We start from the raw sequence: 19145 nt of genomic DNA on the forward strand, positions 1-19145 counted from the left end.
TTGGAAACCCTATGGGGCAGTTCTACTCTGTCCTATAGGGTCACTATGAATGGGAATCAACTCGACGGCAACGGATTAGGTTTGGTTTTACATTTAGAATGTTTAAAAAAAAAATCTACTTCATCATTGTAAAATTCTTTTAAAATGTAAATGTAATGAAAATTCAATTAAAGAATAATTTCCATCAAAGGGTGCCTTTCTTAAGATGGCAGGCTAATCATCATTTTTTTTAATAACAGATTCCTCAGATTTTCAATAGTGACAAAAACTTGTCCACTCATTTCTGTGATCCATTAGATTTTTTTTGTTTTTCTTCCCCATCAATATGTAATATCTGGGTAACATATTTAAGAGGAAACTAAGCAGGTTAATTCAAAAACTTAATTAAATCCCTCAGTTGAGTAAATAAGGTTTGCTTAATTTTTATTTTCTAGCATACTCTACAGACTATTCTATTAAGGTTTATTTGATTGCTGCAAAGTACCAGCCTAAGTAAACATTTTGAAGAGGTGGATAATAAACACTCTGACACTAAAGAAAATCACTGATAGATAACTGAGTTTATGCACTTCATAATTCAATATAAAATTAAATACAAATTTCAAACAGAGATGCACGTGACTAAGTTGTAAGGATCTATTGGGTCAAGCGCATGTGTTAAGTATTGTTTGGTGAGGAAAGGCTTAAGACGGACAGATACCTGAACTGGGTTCTGTAGGATCTGTAAAGCTCAGGCCAAGTAGCAATTTAAGATTTATGTTATGCTGGCATCTTCAAAATCGATTTTAATTATGTGTTACATACTGCCCAGAAAAATAAGTCAGTATTGCCTCAAAATATCCCTAATTAGCAAAGTAGAAGCATCTTTAGACTGGAAAACTGAGAGTTGCTCAACTGGTGGTGGGCCAAAAGCAATAAAGAACTCCTCTTTCCTTGGATTTGGTTTAGATATTTTTTTAAATCTAGTTATATTTGTTTTTGAAAAATACAAAAGACACTAAAGACATTTTCAAAGGTTCATCGATTAAAAATGTCATAAGAACACTGTGGAAAATGTAAGGCACCAGAGAGAGACCACAATTTTCTAAATTAATCCTGGAAATTGTTAAATCTATACATATTATGTGTTTGTTAAAATTCTTACGGAATGTTAATAAGTTAATGATTATTAATGCTAAAAGGTTAAAACATATAAGGTTTTTTTCCTTGCAATTCAGTTCACAAGTAGCCGCTTTAATCACTTACAGAATAATCAAAATAGTCCTAAGCCAATGTAAATATCAGAGAACACAGCAGCATTCACCCAGACCTAGTGAGTCTTCCTCCATTTTTGGAATTTATCTACACATTAAAGATCCAGAGAGGTAGGTAACACTCTTAGAACTTATTATTCCTCTTGGAAGAAGAAGAAAAAAAAAAGGTTGAAAAATAAGCTAGAAACACAAACAGAAAATTCTCCATGAGATCCTCTACATACAAAATTCAGTGTTTCTTTCCTGAAGTCCTGAGCTGTCCAAATGCACATATGTTGCTTCTGAATTAGAGGTTGATTATATTTAAAATCACTCTGTAGGAGAAAAATGATGACATTTTATGATGTTAAGTTACAAAGTAAAAATTGGGGATATCTACAAAATTTCTCTAGAGTAAGCTGTCATTACTTATATATTTTGCCAATTTATAAATATAAAAATCCAGCACTGCTCAGAAAAGCAGGGATGCACAGAATGCCACAGGGTGTGAGGGCAGAGAGCTGTGGGGCCCTAAGAGAGGGGCTATGAGCAGGGTAGTTCCCCAAGTGGCAGCCACTCTGCCCTCCAGAGCAGCTCTACTCCCACTCCAGCATCCCTGACCCAACTCAGTTAGGTTATCTGTAATCTAGATTATTCCATGTAAATACAGATGCTCAAGTGCGAGGGAGAAACACTGGCTATTCTAAAAGCTGCGATTAACTGAAATTTTGAAATCAATCATCAAAAATAAGTATTTTTGCCTGTTATATAACTCTAAACTGCATGTTATATAAATTGAAATCTATCCCTACAATATCAAGAAACTTAATATGTAACTCCTTAAAACTGAATCCAAATCAAGATCCACAGTCAGCCCAGTTCCATGATTTCAAAAGTATCCATCCACTTTATACTTACAATGTAATTTTAAAACCACACTTTAAAAAATTCCCTGAAGTAAAAAATACATGTTAAGTTTACCATATCAAAAATTATGACTCAGTCTAATAAACAGGAACATTAGGAATAATGCAATATCAAAAACTAAAAATAATTTAGGGTAGAAAAGCAAAAGAAAACAAGGGTGGGCTGGAAAAGCGATGGCTATACATGACATGCAAATAATCGTAAAAAGCTGCTGTCATTACCTTTCAAGCAGGCTTTTATTCTAATTTGTCCATAATTATATTTTAATTATTTTATTTTAAAATGCATCATTTATAAAAACTTAATTTAAATCAGAACAAACATAATGCTAAGAAAAAACAAAGTCAATTGGGTTTTCAAGTTTTTATTTGGTGTAGCAGTAAATAATTGCAAGAGTGTTTTGTAAGAGTCAATCAATAAACATACTTTAAACACCAGTACTATAACACTGAAAAGCCTATATTTGAGGTAAGTAAAAAGGCAGCCTTCCACCGCCATGGTTTTAATAAAGACAATTTGGTTGGCTATTGTAAAGATACTGATCTCAAACTCTTTTACATTTGGAGATATAGTCTGCAGAAGATTGACTTCCCTAATTACATTCTACTTAGGATCATATCAATTTGATATTGAAATAAACTGCTATTTCCTGAGCAATTTTCATTCTCTAGCAGAAAGAGCCATAGTCACATGCTGATGTTATGTTGTTATGGATATTAGATGATGCAAAGAATTCTTTCTATAAAGAAAGTATTGAATACACTGATGCTAAGCTTCTCCATTAAATACAAAGGAGATTTACCATAATTAAAGCATTTTTAATTAAAAATTTTAAAGTTAAAATAGCTTGGCACATAATGAGAGACAGGGAGAGAGACAGGAGGGATATTCATCAGCTAGTCAATGATGAAGAGAGTGAATAAAGCAGTTTCTGGCTAGAAAGACATTTGCTCTTCCTTTTGTTTGAAAAATGTACTATGAGACTAAGTCAAGTCTCTTAATTCAACAAAAAAAAAAATTCCAATTTTAAACATTTCAACTTCAACGCATGATCATGTGAAAAACAAAAATTTTCAACCAAAAACCTGTCCCCGTTGGCAAAGGGAAAGTCATTATCGTATTCTTTTCTTTCACATCAGGAATACAGATTAAAAATAAAACCACTAAACTCAATAATAAATCCATCAAGAGAAGAAAGAAATACGAAATGAATGATTAATAAAATAAGAATTATACTTCAACATTCCTACGAAAAGGGAAAATAAAACTGACTGTTCAACAGAAAACTTAGAAGAACATTTGGCAAATATAAGTTCGCTGGCTGTAACAGCTTCAACTTTATTAACACCAACATTCTTCAAACTAATTCCATGAAGTAGACGTAAACAAAGTAAGAAACGACAAATACTAAATAACTCACTTATGTTCAAAATTATAGCTTGGGGTAAAATGAAACAACGAGGAAAATCCAATGAAGTATTTGTTTTACTGACAGACTGTTTTTTGTTTTTTGTCTCCTTCCTGCTACATAAAAACCATTTGAAATGCCTTCTGCTTTGATCCCATTCTTCTTGCACTGAGGATATAATAAAGTAAAAGCATCTTCACTCCATCAAGGGCTGCCAGCGCTAGATCTGAAATCTATCCCAAACCCATCTACTTCCTGTTATCTCAACTTTTACAGTCCTAGTCCATCCACCTCTACCTGAGACCACCATGAGAGCCTCCTAAACGGCTGTCTTGTTTTCACACTAATCCTCAAATGTCCATTCTCATAAAGCAGCCAAAGTGATCTTTTGAAAACATAAAGCTTTTCATTCTTCCATTAAAAATCTTAATGGCTTTCAACTCACAAAAGTAGCCTACCAAGACCCTACATGATCAGACCTCTGCCCACCTCTCCTAACCCATCTTTTCCCATGCTGGCTCTCTTCCTGTTCTTTAAGTTAGATAGAGCTCCTGAGCCTGGCACTGCTGACATTTTGGGCTGGATAACTCTTTGTTGTGGAGGGCTGTCCTGTGCATTGCAGGATGTTTAGATGCACCCCTGGCCTCTACCCACTAGATGCCAGTAGCATCACCACCCCCCAGCTGTGACAGACAAACATGTCTGCAGGCATTGCTTTAAAGAGGCCAAGCTCACTCCTGCGTTATGGCCTTTCACCTGTCATTCCCTGTACCGCAGTATGAAATGCTCACCCCAGTAACTGAGCTGTATGGCTGGCTCCTTCTCATCATCACTATCTCAACTTCACTGTTTGGCCTACTCAGAGACACCTCTATAACCATCCTATAAGGAAGCTGTACCCCCTTCCATCCTATCCATAGCCCAGCACTTAGAACAACATGGTCCAAAGTTCGCTGTTGCTGTTAGGTGCTGTTGGTTCTGACTCACAGCAACCCTATGTACAACAGAACAAAACACTGCCCAGTCCTGCGCCATCCTCACAATTGTTGCTATGTTTGCGCCCACCGTTGCAGCCTCTGTGTCAATCCATCTCATTAAGGGTCTTCCTCTTTTTCGCTGACCCTCTACTTTAACCAAGCATGATACCCTTCTTTAGGGACTGGACCCTCCCGATAACCTGTCCAAAGTACATGAGACGAAGTCTCACCATCTTTGCTTCTAAGGAGCATTTTGGCTGTACTTCTTCCAAGACAGATTTGTTAAGTACTCAAAAAGTAGTTGTTGAAAGAATGCGGAAACGTCAGATCTATGAGAAAAGTGCTGAAGTGGCAAGACCATGATATTTAACATATGATGCAACAGCAACACTCCAGAATATTCTTCTATACTGTGTTAGCCCACACCATTCAAAACCCAAAATTAATGTACCATTAATTTTTCCTTTGGAAGGGCTGGTAATGAATATATTCATTGTACCCTTAACAGAAACATGTTTCCCATGGGTAGGGAACAGAGAGGCATGTGAACTATTTAGAAGAGCACTGAACATACTGAACCCCTGACCCACAGCTGAGAAAGTCATGCCAGAGGGAATCCTGGTTAGTTCCTTCATTCATACAGAAGTCCCCATTAGGTCTAAGTAGCACTCTTTATCTTGTTTTAAGTGGTCCAAAAGGTCAATAATTTTAATTTAAAAATAAAAGGACAGAGAAAAACATGACTTCGGTTACTTCAAAACCCAAAGGCTATAATGAATGAAATCTGTGAGTTGAATCTAAACTGAACAATCTATTTTCAGCGCTTTTATGTGAACTGGTAAGATCCATTCAGGTTAACCATACGCTGAATAATTAAACCTTGCAAAACTGTAGTCTTCAAAGTAATCAGTTATTCAGTTGTATCCTATTCAACTCTGAAAAGGAGTAATCCACGTCATGTCTCAAGGAGCCTTTTAGTTACTTCTGAAGCTGTTTTTGATATTAGTACTTTGAATGTACATTTCTTGAAACAACACGGTTTATCTTTTTAAAACTATCAAGGCATTGCCCTGAACAACTAAAATATATTTCTAGATTTTTAATAAAAATCACTGACTTTAAAAACTATCATCCATCAATCAGAGCAACGCCGTGAGATCTTTCAGAAGGGGTTCATGAGACCTTTCAGCGGGACATGCGGGCGTGAGGAAAAGTCAGCACATACCAGTTGTGCACCATTAGCTTCTGCACAGCCAGCAGAGCGTTGTAGCGGACCTGCTGGTCTTCATGGTGCATGTGGTTCATTACCAGCTGCTTCCCACCGAGCTGTTCAATAACCCTGTGGAGCAGAAGAGCAGTAGTGAGGATGCTTCAATCACTTTCAAACTCATGCTGGTCGTAAACAGACAGTTCAAATACATGCCAAGGGATTTTAAAAACTTACAATATAGGCAAGTAAGCCAACACACCTGTCTTTTTCACATCATTTTCTCTGACTCACAGATAAAAAGTATTCAAACAGTTTCTCTTTTGGATTCCTAACTATAATTCCAACTGTTAGTCTCATTTCCTGCTCCAGGAAAATAGCATCTACCTAGACTCCTGACAGACTGTAGCAGTCTAGATTATAACGTTTTCTAGGTAGCTAAGTATTAACGTCTCTATTACCAGTATTTCTGGTTTACTTAAAAGAAGTATATGTAACATCATCTAATATCCATAACAACATAACATCAATATTAATTCCATCAGTAATCATGCCATGTGACAGATACAGGCTCAGGCACAGATAGGAGAAACATGGTGAAAAGCACCCAGTAGAAGCCATGTTAATTTTCTGAAACAGACCTTGTTGATTTTATGATCTCTGCCCTTTCTCATACTGATGGAGTATGCCACACGGCCTCCTTGGCAATGAAACAAAGGAGAGAATTCACATTGCCAAGAGCACCGTGATGCCTGATGCTGCTTTCTACTGCTGCACCCCAACATCCTGAAAATCCACTTAATGCAGATGCAGACGTAGAGTGAAAACTGGCTATTCGCTTTATGAATGGAAAGAGGTTCTCTCTTCTTCTGTAAGGGTGTGGCTAGGGCTATAGCTGTGGTGTTTCTTAGCTCCAGCACAAAAGTGTGGACTTCCCTGTCCGTTCTCTGTCCATCAGCACTGTCTTGTGGACGATATCACTCCTATACAGTCACTGAAAAGTGACACCTTAATGCAATAGGGCATTTGGTGGTTTAAGACAACCTCAAGAATCAGTAAGAAATGGGTGGATAGGGGACAGGGGTGAGAGAGAGGCTTTTTCTTTTTCTTTTCTTTTTTTTTAATTGTACTTCAGGTGAAGGCTTACAGAACGAATAGTTTCTCATGAAACAGTAGTACACACAGTGTTTTATGACATTGGTTAACAACCCCACAACATGTCAACCCTCTAACTTTTCAACTTTTTGGTGAAAATACACATAGCCAAAGATACACCATTTCAAAAATTTCTACATGCACAGCTCAGTGACATCAAGTACGCTCTTCCAATTGTGCTGCGATTCTCACTTTAGATGAAGGCTTCCAGAACAAAATAGTTCCTCATTTAACAGTACACGTATTGCCCTATGACGATGGTTAACAACCTCACAACACATCAACACTATCCTTACTCAACTGTGGGTTCCCTATCACCAGCTTTCCTGTCCCCTTCTGCCTTCTGGCCCTTGTCCCTGGACTGCCGTGCCTCATTAGTCCCATTTGGTTTTGAACTAGATTCAAGTACTTCACTGTGGCACAGTAGTTAAAAGCTCGGCGGCTAACCAAAAGGTCAGCAGTTCAAATCCACCAGATGCTCCTTGGAAACCCACAGGTTTGGTTTTGGTTTGTGAATAACAAACATTTAAGGAATGTACCAAGTAGTGAAACAGAAATATAATTTTAGAGAAAAGTTTAAAATATCCTAGAAAGCACAGCACTCTTATAGTTTGTACTGAAGGTCTTTTTCCCTCTTAATACTATTCTAAATGATGCAGCTGAGTTTACATAAACTATCCTGATAAGGATTCTATTGTCTAGCATTCTACTCATGGCTGTTTGGAGGCTAATGAAGTTAGATGAATCATACTGCACCATATTATGATTCCAAACAAGTAACAACAACAAAAATAAAACACATGTAAAGTAAATAGTATTGTTTTTCAGGCAAAAGATGGGTAAATAATAGGAATGAAACAGCAAAACCAATTCTGCATGCTGATTTAGAAGTCAGTACAAGGCATTGTTGGACAAATTACTCAGTCCCTTTCTTCTACAGTTTTACTGACCTGGACAGAATCTTCAAATCTTTGTGTCTTCCACTAAGGGAAAGACCGTGTTTTGTCTCCTTCCCTCTCACTCAAAAGCAGAGGAGTGCTGGTCTGCACTGGCCAAATTCAAGGACCCTGAGTCAGTGAGCAGTGTCTAGTGTGACCCTGAAGGCCAAGGAGGTCACAGGACAATCCCCACCTGCCTGCCTTCTCTCTCTCTCATCCTTTCCCTTTACCCACCAGTGTGGTGACTTAAGGGACCATCTAAGGCTTCCTCTGACTCCATCTCCACCCCCTTCCTGTGATCACCTCCGATTATCTCTCTTTCTTTCACACAGGGAGCTGGGCCCTGGGTCACTACCAGAGCCTGAGAAAGCCTGGGCAAGTTGGCTTTGAGGGATCCCACTTGAGACACTGTGAGCAAACACAACTTCTCTGGCTCTCCTCCTCACTCTGGCTCTGGCAGTGACAACTCTGCATCACACCGCCTGTGAAGTCTACAGTCCTGGCTTTAAACACAGGAGGAAGCAACAAATTGGACAGAAGGTGGCAGACACTGCAGGCCTGTGGTCTTCTCTGATTTCACAGCACTTAGGCCTAACTAAACCAGGGGAGAGCAGCTATCCACATGGTCCAGCCAATCTTACTAGAACCCATACTGAAGTTTGGAGCCAAAACATAGGCTAACAAAAATACTTTGCCTTGTTTCTGGTTCCTCTGTACATACAGTTCCCTCAGGGACCTCAAAATATTCCGATACCCTAGCCAAATACCAACTATATATTACATTAATACCAACCTTAATTGAAGCACCCCATTCCTTATTTCCCAAAACCCTGGATTACAACACTTCAGTACATCCACTCTGTATAGGAGAGAAAACTTTCAGTGCAGTCCCTGTCTCTACCCTAGTATACAGTGTTAGGAGCCCTGATGGTGCAATGGTTAAGTGCTCAGCTGTTAACCAAAAGGTCAGTGGTTCGAACCCACCAGTCACTCCATGGGAGAAAGATGTGGCAGTCTGCTTCAGCAAAGATTACTTGGAAACCCCACGGGGCAGTTCTATTCTGTCCTACAGGGTCGCTATGAGTCGGAATCTACCTGATGGCAGCAGGTATACACAAAGAAAACAACTTAAGCTAATATTCACTGAAGAGCCCATTTGGGGGATAATTTGAAATATTAAAAGAACTACAATGAATATTAAAATTTAATCAGGGTAATTACAAAGATTTTTCATATTTTAATGACAAAGACACTAAAATTATTTTTTTTAAAAAGGAGACAAGTACCCCACATTAAACCAGAAGATTATATCAAATATTAAAGTGGATAAAAACATTAGAAATGAAAGAATATCTGATAAAAACAAGAGAAAGTATTTGTGACAGTAGATATTTGATAATTAAAGCCATTGGTTCAAAATAAAAGTTTGAAACAAATTTCAATTTATAGGGAAAATAATATTTTTACTATAAAGTATGCATCATCTACCCAGCATTCCCAGAATACCTTTCCATACATGCACTTATTAGTTATCTACTTGTATGAAATGCTAAGTTTTTAAAGAACTTATTAAGTCAAAAATGTGAAAGGCTCCATTCTAACTTATCAAATGATTTAGTGGCTGAAATCCTAACTCACTGCTTAATTCAACTGAAATTAACAGTAACAGCCTCCATGTATTAAATGTTCATGTGTGCAGGCACTGTGATGAGTACTATGAGCACTTTCCCTGACCCTCACAACAGTCCTCTAAGAGGCAAGTGAGTTTTTTCATTGCTAAGTGTATTCTTAAAGTTTTAATTTGAGAATATTTCACTGTACGTGAATAGTTCTTCTATGTCAAACAGATCATAATGAACTGTCAGGCGATGGCTTCGAATAGCGGTGGTGGTGGGCGCAGCAGAAGGAGTGGTAGTAGTAGCAGCAGTGGTATTTTCTGAGTCTGCAGCCATTTAAGAGTCTTCCTGACAGGCTCATAGTACAAGCCTCTTAGCTCAGAGTCCTCTTATGCCTAATAACACACTCAAGGTTTACCAACATCTTTATAACATACTTATATATTTGTAAGTCAATTTACAAAAGTCAAATTACAGCTGTAAGAAACTACAGTACTCCTCTAAAAATATTCCTTTTATATATTAGTTGTTGCTAGTTGCCATCAGGTGTGTTCCAACTCATGGCGACCCCATGTACAACAGAACAAAACTGCACCATCTTCACAATTATTGGTATGCTTGAGTCCACTATTGCAGCCACTATGCATTTTGAGTGCCTTCCAACCTAGTGGGCTCATCTTCTTCTTCCAGAACTATATTGAACTAAGTTCTGTTGTGATCCACAGGGTTTTCACTGGCTAAGTTTTAGAAGCAGATTGCCAGGCCTTTCTTCCTAGTTTGTCTTAGTCTGTAAGCTGTCCACTATGGATGGCCCTGCTGATATTTGAAATACTGGTGGCATAACTTCAGGCACCAGGGCAACGTGCAAGCCACCAGAGTACAACAAAATGGCAGATGGGTGGTGGCCTTTTATATATATTTTCCCCCCAAATGTACAAAAGACATGCATGTGCAATATATAAAAAAATAATTTATAAATGGCTAATAAACACTTGGAGGGTTCAGTTTTATTAATAATGCAGGAAACATAAACAACATAAAAATACCAATTTGTTGGTAACAGATAAAATCTTTTTGGATTCAGTGTGGTAATACATAGCAAAATGTAAAATATGTATACCCTTTGACTTAGCAATTACACTACTGAGAATTTATGCTACAGAGAAAATAGGACTCAAGCAAAAGGATATGAGACATTTATAAAGATATTCATTGCAGCATTTTTGATAATAATAAAATAACCCTACATATCTAATATCAGAGTACTGGTTATATAAACAGAGCTTCAGAAAAGATAATATGTTATCTAAGTCTCATGACAAAAAGATCTCTACAACATACTGCTAAAAATGGTTATAAAGCTGCATGTATAGTTCCATTTATATAAAAGCATATACTTTTATATCTATGTTGCAACATACCATTCAGCATCTGTAAGTTCAGTGAGCACAGAAACTATGTCTATTTTGTTCACTTTATAATCAGAGAGAAGGTTATTAACATTTTTAAAAACAAAAAGATAATTTAGGAGAATGGTTACCAGATTTCTAAATGGTTATTGGAAGAAACCACAAAGAAAAAGATGTATAGCTTTTTCCCTGGAATGTAAGCTCCATGAGACAGTGCTCAGAATGGGGTCTAGCCCGTAGTTGTGGCAGTTAGCTGCCACTGAGTTGGCCCCTGGCTCATGGCGACCCCATGCCTGTGAGACAACTGGGCCAACCTTTGGCAGGAGTCACACATCTGGCACACAGCAGCAGCCTCCATGTCAGAACCACAGAATCCTCTCCTCAGTGCCAGTGAAGGTTGGTGGGTGTGCTGCCAGGCCTGGTACAATGACGGATCCTGGCACCAATGCTGGCTCTAAGCCGTGTGGGTTTGATGTAACTGTGATTTGTTTCTATAGCTCTCGCTCAATGAGGGGTGTCTCTAATATGCAGGACTATCACTTTCCAAGTGGCAGACCAAGCAGCTAGGCCACTGGCAATAGCTCAAGAGTCAGCAGTCAGTAAAAATATAATAGTTTATCAGGAGATGATGGTCAGAACTACAACTCAGCCTGAAGCCCTGTCCACTTAGTTTTAATAGCCATGTCCATGCTCAGCTTGGCATAGCTGGTGATGAGGTTGACAGCCCCAGCAGCCCAATGGGCATTACTGAATTTCAGCTTGGCTGAGCCATCAGTGAACAGACCAAGCATTCAAAGGACTTCTTTGAATATAGGGCTCCAGTGAACCAATAGCTTTGCTTCCGGTGGTGGAATGGGAGCTAAAGTGTCCCCCAAAGTGGTAGTAATCACTTTATGAACAACCAATATGCTGTTGTAGCCACTTGTATGCTGACACATTAGGTTTCTACTTGACAAGTGAGGCTTGCTGGGGCCTTCACAGCTTGTTAGTCATGCAGTCTAAGCTGACCCACTCAAATTGGGAATGTAAGGCAGAAAGTAACCACGCCTCTCTGAGACAGGTCCTCCAGTCTGAACAGTAGCAGGCAAGTTGTGGCTTTTCAAAAGAGGTGTGCCTGGGAGCCATGTCAGGGGGGGCAACAGGTCAAATCCCCACGGGTGCCTCTTGGTGGATACCACCTCCCGTTGCAAGAGGCTCCAACCAGCACAGTCATCAGTCACAGAGACCTGCAGCTCAGAGGGGTCACTTGGGTTGAGGAGCCACAAAGGTGAGAGATGCCACAAACGTGAGAGATGCCACAGTATGCTCGACAGCTTCCAACATAGGCCGGTGGTCTGGGATCAACTTCATACTCCTAAGAAACTTTACTTTTGCAGGCAGGCCCCTGGATTTTTTGTTGGGGTTTATCAGAAGTGGGATAGCTCTGCAATCAGGGGCACTGAAGCTGAGGCTTCTGATTTGTCAACCAACAGGATACCACTGATACAGTGAAAGCCTTGGTCATCAGAGGGTGGAGGCACTCATGTTAATCCTGACCATTCCAAATGGTAGCAGGAGTGATTTATGTGTTCCAATAGCACTTTTTTATATGTCATTTTTCCCGAGTGGGAGAATCTCCCCCTCACACTTACAGGATGGAGAAATGCAAGCTATACAGCACATTAATTCCTCATAAACATTTAGAGATAGAAGCAACAACAGCAGTACAATGAATTGGCCAAACGGGCTCCACCCACAAGGTCACATTAGCTTCCTTTCCCCACCTGCAATTAGGAAATACAGAATCTACAAAGAAAAAAATAGAAATAATCTGTAATCCCACAACTACAGATAGCCACTGTTAATACTTTTACCGATTGGTTTCATACAGTATATATATGCTTATATTCATATCTAATACAGTATCATTATATGGGTGCACCGTAGTGTTTAACTGTCATTACTATTGCATGTATAGGATTTTTCAAAAAGTTTTGCTATTATAAGTAATGTTGCAAGAAATTGTTATTATTGTCTTCAAATATTCTTTCTAGGAGAACCTATCTTTAAACACAGCTCCTTCTTATCCTCCTTCTCACCCTGCCTATAGGTTCAATCAACTGATACCCTTGCTCCAGTCTCAATCTAGGCAGGAAACTCTTGGCCAAGACCATTTTACATCTGACTTCTATTTATATCACCAAACTTAGCTTGCCTACTTCCCTGCTCACTTGTATTTCAAATCCTTTGCCTCCATCCATCTTAAGGTTATCCATCATTGGATAAATCCTTATAAACCCCAGAAACACCACTACCCACCCTATCAGTGCCACTCATTGAGATACCAAGCAGTACAATCCACCCTTGCAACAAAATAAATTCTAGAATCTTTTAATACTTTGTTTTATATATGGAGTAGAGCATAAATCTAATATTATTATTGTCTTAAAAAAAAGGCTTTTCTCATAACTTATTCATTTTCCATCTGTTTGAAGCTTCTTATAATATACTAACTTCTTTTACACAAACACACACACACACAGAGTCCAAATCTGTGCCATCTTCCCTCTGAATTGTACCTAGAATAAAACCTATGCAAAACCATTAACAAGAGTTTGTTTGCACTACTGGTTTAGAATGAGAACACTCCGCAGTTTGAACATGAGGTGACATGTTGTTGTTGCAGTTGTTAGTTGCTGTCGAATAGGCTCCAACTCAGGATAACTTTATGCATAACAATGAAATGCTGCGCCACCTTCATGATCGTTGATATGTCTGAGTCAATTGTGGCTATTGTGTCAATCTATCTCATTGAGAGATTCCCTCATTTTCAATGACCCTCTACTTTACCAGACATGATGTCCATCCTTTCCTAGTGGTTGGTCTTTCCTGATAATGTGTTCAACGTAAGCAAGTTGAAGTCTTGTCATCCTCGCTTCTAAGGAACATTTTGGTTGTATTTCTTCTAAGACTGATTTGTTCATTCTTTTGGCAGTCCACAGTATATTCAGTATTATTTGCCAACACCACAGTTTCGAATATATCAATTTTTTTCTGTCTTCCTTTTTCATTATCCAGCTTTCGCATACATATGAGTCAATTATAAAGATGATGGCTTTGGTCAAACGCACCTTGGTCATCAAGTGACATCTGCTTTTCAAAACTTTGAAGAGGTCTTTTGCAGATCTGCCCAATGTAATGTCATTTGATTTCTTGACTGCTGTGTCCACGGACACTGATTATTGATCAAGTAGAATAAAATCGCTGACAACTTCAATTTTTTCTCCATTTATCATGACGTTGTTTATTGGACCAGTTATGAGAATTTTCATTTCCTTCATGTTCAGGTGTAATCCATACTGAAAGCTGTAGTCTTTTACCTTCATCAGTTAGTGCTTCAAGTCGTCTTCATTTTTGGCAAGCAAGGTTGTGTGATCTGCATATCACAGGTTGCTAATGAGTCTTCCTCCAATCCTAATGCCACTTTCTTCCTGTATGAGTCCAGCTTCTTAAATTATTTGTTCAGTATACAAACTGAATAAGTAAGGTGAAAGGATACAACTGTCACATACCTCTTCTAATTTTTAAACTACACAGCATTCTCTTGTTCTGCTGGAATGACTGTCTCTTGATCCTTGTACAGGTTCCACATGAGCACAATTAATTCATTAGATGCACGAAATAATTTTCCACTATCCTTGGATATGTACCAACATTCCAAGTAGTTTCCCATATGCTACTTTTCTAATATTTCTTCCAAGAGAAACTGCTCTCATTTATCCTCAAGAGGCACTCAAATTATGGAGCAGACCTGCCCTCCATACCCAGAGGCTACCATGTTGCATTTTGCAAGTTTACCCATAGTGATCCATCATGTTGAGTTCTGAGATGTTCACAGTCGTTATTCTAACCCAGAAGAAACATAAGAGAAAAGTTTCCCTTTATTCCAAAGGGACCTGAATTACAACCTCTTCTCCCTGTATCTGAACCCAGAAGTAGGCTGCATTTCTACTCTAAGCCTATTTCTATGTATAACAGTGTTCAACCCCTACAACTCAGCATGTGACCCATGTAACATTCCACAGCACTGGCAAACTGCTGCAGATGAAACTGTCATAGTTTTGTAGTCAGGGTTACCAAAGTCCACAAAGCAGCCTGAGCTATTATGAAATAGATACAGAAACAAGGGAAAGATAAAAAATAATGTATTCCATTCTAAGCAGAGCCAACATGGCACTACAGACAGAAGCCCACGCCGTCCCTCCACAGCAAAGACCCGAAAAACTAAGACAAACAGAGACAAACATCAATCCTGGAACCCCAAGTGTCAGATGAAGAGATAAAGAACTCAGACAAGCACCGAACGGAGTAACAAACTGGCAGAAAACAAGAGAGCAAGGAGAGATACCAGCAGTGGTCCCCTATCAGCTAACGTAGCACGGATTCACCATCTTGGACTCTTGTCGGAGATCAGCGGGCAGGGAGTACGGGAAAGCAGCTAAACACAGCTCCCAGCAGGAGACTGCACCTGATATAAACAGCAATATACACTTGCTTTCTCACCTCCTCCCCACACCCTTCTTCCCCCTGCTCAGCCTCTGCCACTTCCCAGCTGGCTGCAGCCTCTCAGCTGGGAGGCACCAGCTCAGTGCCACTTGGATTCGCCCCACTCACACGAGCTGGCTCCCTCATTGCCATTTGTTTGTTGCCGGTGTTGCTTTTTCCTGATTCTTTTGGTTTCTTCCCTGCCTCTTACCTCCTCCCCTTCCTTTCTCTTGAACACCTGGCTCTGTGTGCCATCTCTGCTTCTTCTTGACAGGTTGTGAAGCCCTGCTGGGCTGGGAGACTGCCTCCCCGGTTTGTGCCGTGATGCTGGTGGGATCTCCGGGGCCGTTTTTGTTTGTTTGTTTGTTTGTTTTCGCAGCTTGGGAGACTCTTCTAGTCGGGCTGTACTGCGAGGCTTGGGAGCCACTTCCCTGGTCTGCACAGCCGCACAGATACGATCCCAAGGAGCATTTCTTTTTCTTTTTTCTATTTTCCTTTTTGTTTTACTTCATTTCTCAGTTTCTCATCTCTCTATACTTACTTTATTTTCCTGTCCCCTGAATATCTGGCACTGTGTGCCAACTCTGCCCCTTCTAGCTGGGCTGTACTGCATGGCTTGGGAGCCACTTCCCTAGTCTGCACAGCTGCCCCAGTGGGATCCCTTGGGGCCTTCTTTTTTTTTTTTTTTCCTTCTTTCTAATTATTTATTTATTCTTTCTTTTGTCTTTGCCTTTTTATTTATCTTCATTTCTCAGCTTCTCATCGCTGTCTGCTTTCCTTACCTTCCTGTGCGCTCAATATCTGGCACTGTGTGCTATCTCCACCCCTTCTAAACAGGCTGTGCCTCGAGGCCTAGGAGCCACTTCCCTGGTCACCAGTGGGATCCCTGCGGGCACTTCCTTCCTTCCTTCTTTCTTTTTTTTAATTATTTTTCTCTTTTCTCTTTTTTGTTTTTCTCCATTTCTGGATTTCTCATCTCTCCACTCCGCTGGCAAGCTCCCTCAGCGCTTTTTTTTGTTTGTTTGTTTTTTGGCTCTTCTTTCTCTTCTCTCTCTTCTTCCCATACCCATCTTAACTCCACACATCACCATCTCCCCCCTCCCTCCTGCCTACCTACACCATGCACTGAACATCACACACCAAAGTAGCACAGGCAAGGCCTAACGGAACCTGCCCTGCACTGACTCCCAGCCTTCCCTGTCAGCCCCAGTATGTGCCACAAACAACCCATCCCAGCGACTCCCCTTCTGCTGGACCTGCCCTGCTGCACCATAGCTGAGTGGCTGGCCCTACCCATTGGAAAAGGAGGTGAAAAGTATCATGCCCACAGACAAGCAAACAACAAAGAACACACAGCCCGCCTGCTCAGACATAACCAAATAAAACAAACAAACAAAAAAAACAGGATGAAACAAACAAGTCTACAGTCAATAAATGAAGAAAATAACTAAAGAATGTCTTTAAGACAGGAGACAATATCAAAACACATTAAAAAAAACAGCACAGGATGGTTCCAGTAGGCATCCAAAATAAAACACCAGATGACTTTCCAGTAAAAGAAAAGGAAATAGGACTACCTGATAGGGAATTCAAATCTCTAACATTCAGAGCTATCCAAGAGTTGAAGCAAAAAGCTGACAAAAATGAGGAAAAAATAGACAAACTCATGGAAAAGGCAGACAAATTCATGTAAAATACAGATTAAAAAAATGGAAGAATTCAGGAAAATAATATAGGAAAAAAATGCCAAAATAAATTCACAACTAAAAATCATACAAAAACAACAATTAGAAATCCAAAAGATTAACAACAAGGTTTCAGAAATGGAGAGTGTCACAGAAGCTCTGAGAAGCAGGAGTGAAACAATGGAAGACAGGATCAGCAAAACTGAAGACAAACACCTGGATACAACTCTGAGAAAAAATCAGAAAAAAGAACGAAGAAAAATGAAGAAACACTGAGAATTATGTGGGACACAATCAAAAGGAAAAATGTACAAGTGATCAGAGTTCCAGAATGGGTAGAAAATAGAAAACACAGAGAGGATCATTGAAGAACTGCTGACAGAAAACTTCCCTAATATCGTGAAAGATGAAAAGCTGACCATCCAAGAAGCTCAACGAACCCCATACAGGATAGACCCTCTAAAGAAAATCACCAAGGCATATGATAATCACACTCACTAAAAACAAAGACAAACAAAGAATCCTGATAGCAGCTCAAGAAAAATGAAAAGTCACATACAGAGGGGAAATAATAAGACTAACCTCTGATTACTTGGAAGAAACCATACACGCAAGAAGACAATGGGATGACATATAAAACCTTGAAAGAAAAAAATTACCAACCAAAAATAATATATCCCGCAAAATTCTCGTACAAATATGATGGTGAAATCAGAACATTTCCAGATAAACAGAAATTAAGAGAATATGTAAAAACCAAACCAAACTTACAAGAATTATTAAAGGGAGTTCTCTGGTTTGAGAACAAACATCAGACGACAGCCTGAATCTAGGATGCAAGATCGTACCAGTCAGATACCAACCTAGGAAATGAACTCTCAAAGACTATTCAAAACCAAAAGATTCACAACAGGGAACCAGAGAGGTTAATCTGTAAATGACGACAACATCAGAACAAAAAAAGAGGGAATAAACAGTGTAGGTATAGAACTTTCTAATGGAGAGGAAAGCAAGGTGACACCAAGTAATAATAGACTGGTTCAAACCGAGGAAGATACGGGTAAATTTCAAGGTAACCACAAAGAAAGTTAATAAATTTACTCATCAAAATAAAGAAGAAAAACAAAGTCTCAGTAAACACAAAATCTACAAAAACAAAGATGAAAAAAACATCCACAAACAAAAGGAACTCAGCACAGGCAAGTAACAGGAACAAAGAAAACGTCAGCACCACAAAAAAAAAAAAAAACAAAATCACAGCAATAAACTCACACCTATCAATAATTACACTGAACATAAATGGCCTAAATGGACCCATAAAGAGAGAGTAATAGAATAAAAAAACAGGATCCATCAATATGCTGTCTACAAGAGACACACCTTAGAGACAAAGATGTAAATTTGTTAAAAATCAAAGGATGGAAAAAATATATCAAGCGAACAGCTACCAAAAAAGAGAAGGAATGACAATACTAAACTCAGATAAAACAGACTTCAAAACAAAGTCCACCATAAAAGACAAAAAAGGGCACAATATAATGATTAAAGGGACATTCCATCATGAAGACATAACCATAATAAATATCTCCACACCCACCAACAGGGTTCCAAAATACACAAAACAAACTCTGACAGCAATGAAAAGAGAAATTGACAGTTCCACAAGAATAGTAGGAGACTTGAATAATCCACTCTTGGTGAAGGACAGAACATCTAGAAACTCAACAAAGATACAGAAAATCTAAGCCCGCAATGAGTCAATCTGACCTCATAGACATATATAGAACACTCCATCCTACAGCTGCAAAGTACACATTCTTTCCCGATGCACAAAGAACGTTCTCCAGAATAGACCACATCTTAGGCCACAGAGCAACCCTCAACAAAACCAAAACACTAAGATAATACAAAGCATCTTCTCTGACCACAACACCATCAAAGCAGAAATTAACAACAGGAAGAGCAAGGAAAAAAAAAATCAATTGCATGGGAACTGAATAACACCCTCCTTAAAAACCACTGGGTGAGAGAATAAATGAGAGATGGAATCAAAAAATTCCTGGAATC

At 39.1% G+C, this 19145-nt stretch overlaps 1 protein-coding gene across 4 annotated transcripts in view; it reads right to left on the reverse strand.

Annotated features, from left to right (window-relative positions):
- The window catches only part of ATP6V1H (ATPase H+ transporting V1 subunit H), a 140715-nt gene that overhangs the window by 16198 nt on the left and 105372 nt on the right, over window positions 1–19145 (reverse strand). For all 4 annotated transcript variants that reach the window (XM_023730653.1, XM_023730651.1, XM_004375608.3 and 1 more), the window contains one exon: window positions 5770–5883. In XM_023730653.1, the coding sequence (XP_023586421.1) occupies window positions 5770–5883 (114 nt within the window). The remainder of the gene's footprint in view (window positions 1–5769; window positions 5884–19145) is intronic.

The sequence above is a fragment of the Trichechus manatus genome, unplaced genomic scaffold (genome assembly GCF_000243295.1).
Source record: "Trichechus manatus latirostris isolate Lorelei unplaced genomic scaffold, TriManLat1.0 scaffold00038, whole genome shotgun sequence".
NCBI lineage: Eukaryota > Metazoa > Chordata > Mammalia > Sirenia > Trichechidae > Trichechus > Trichechus manatus.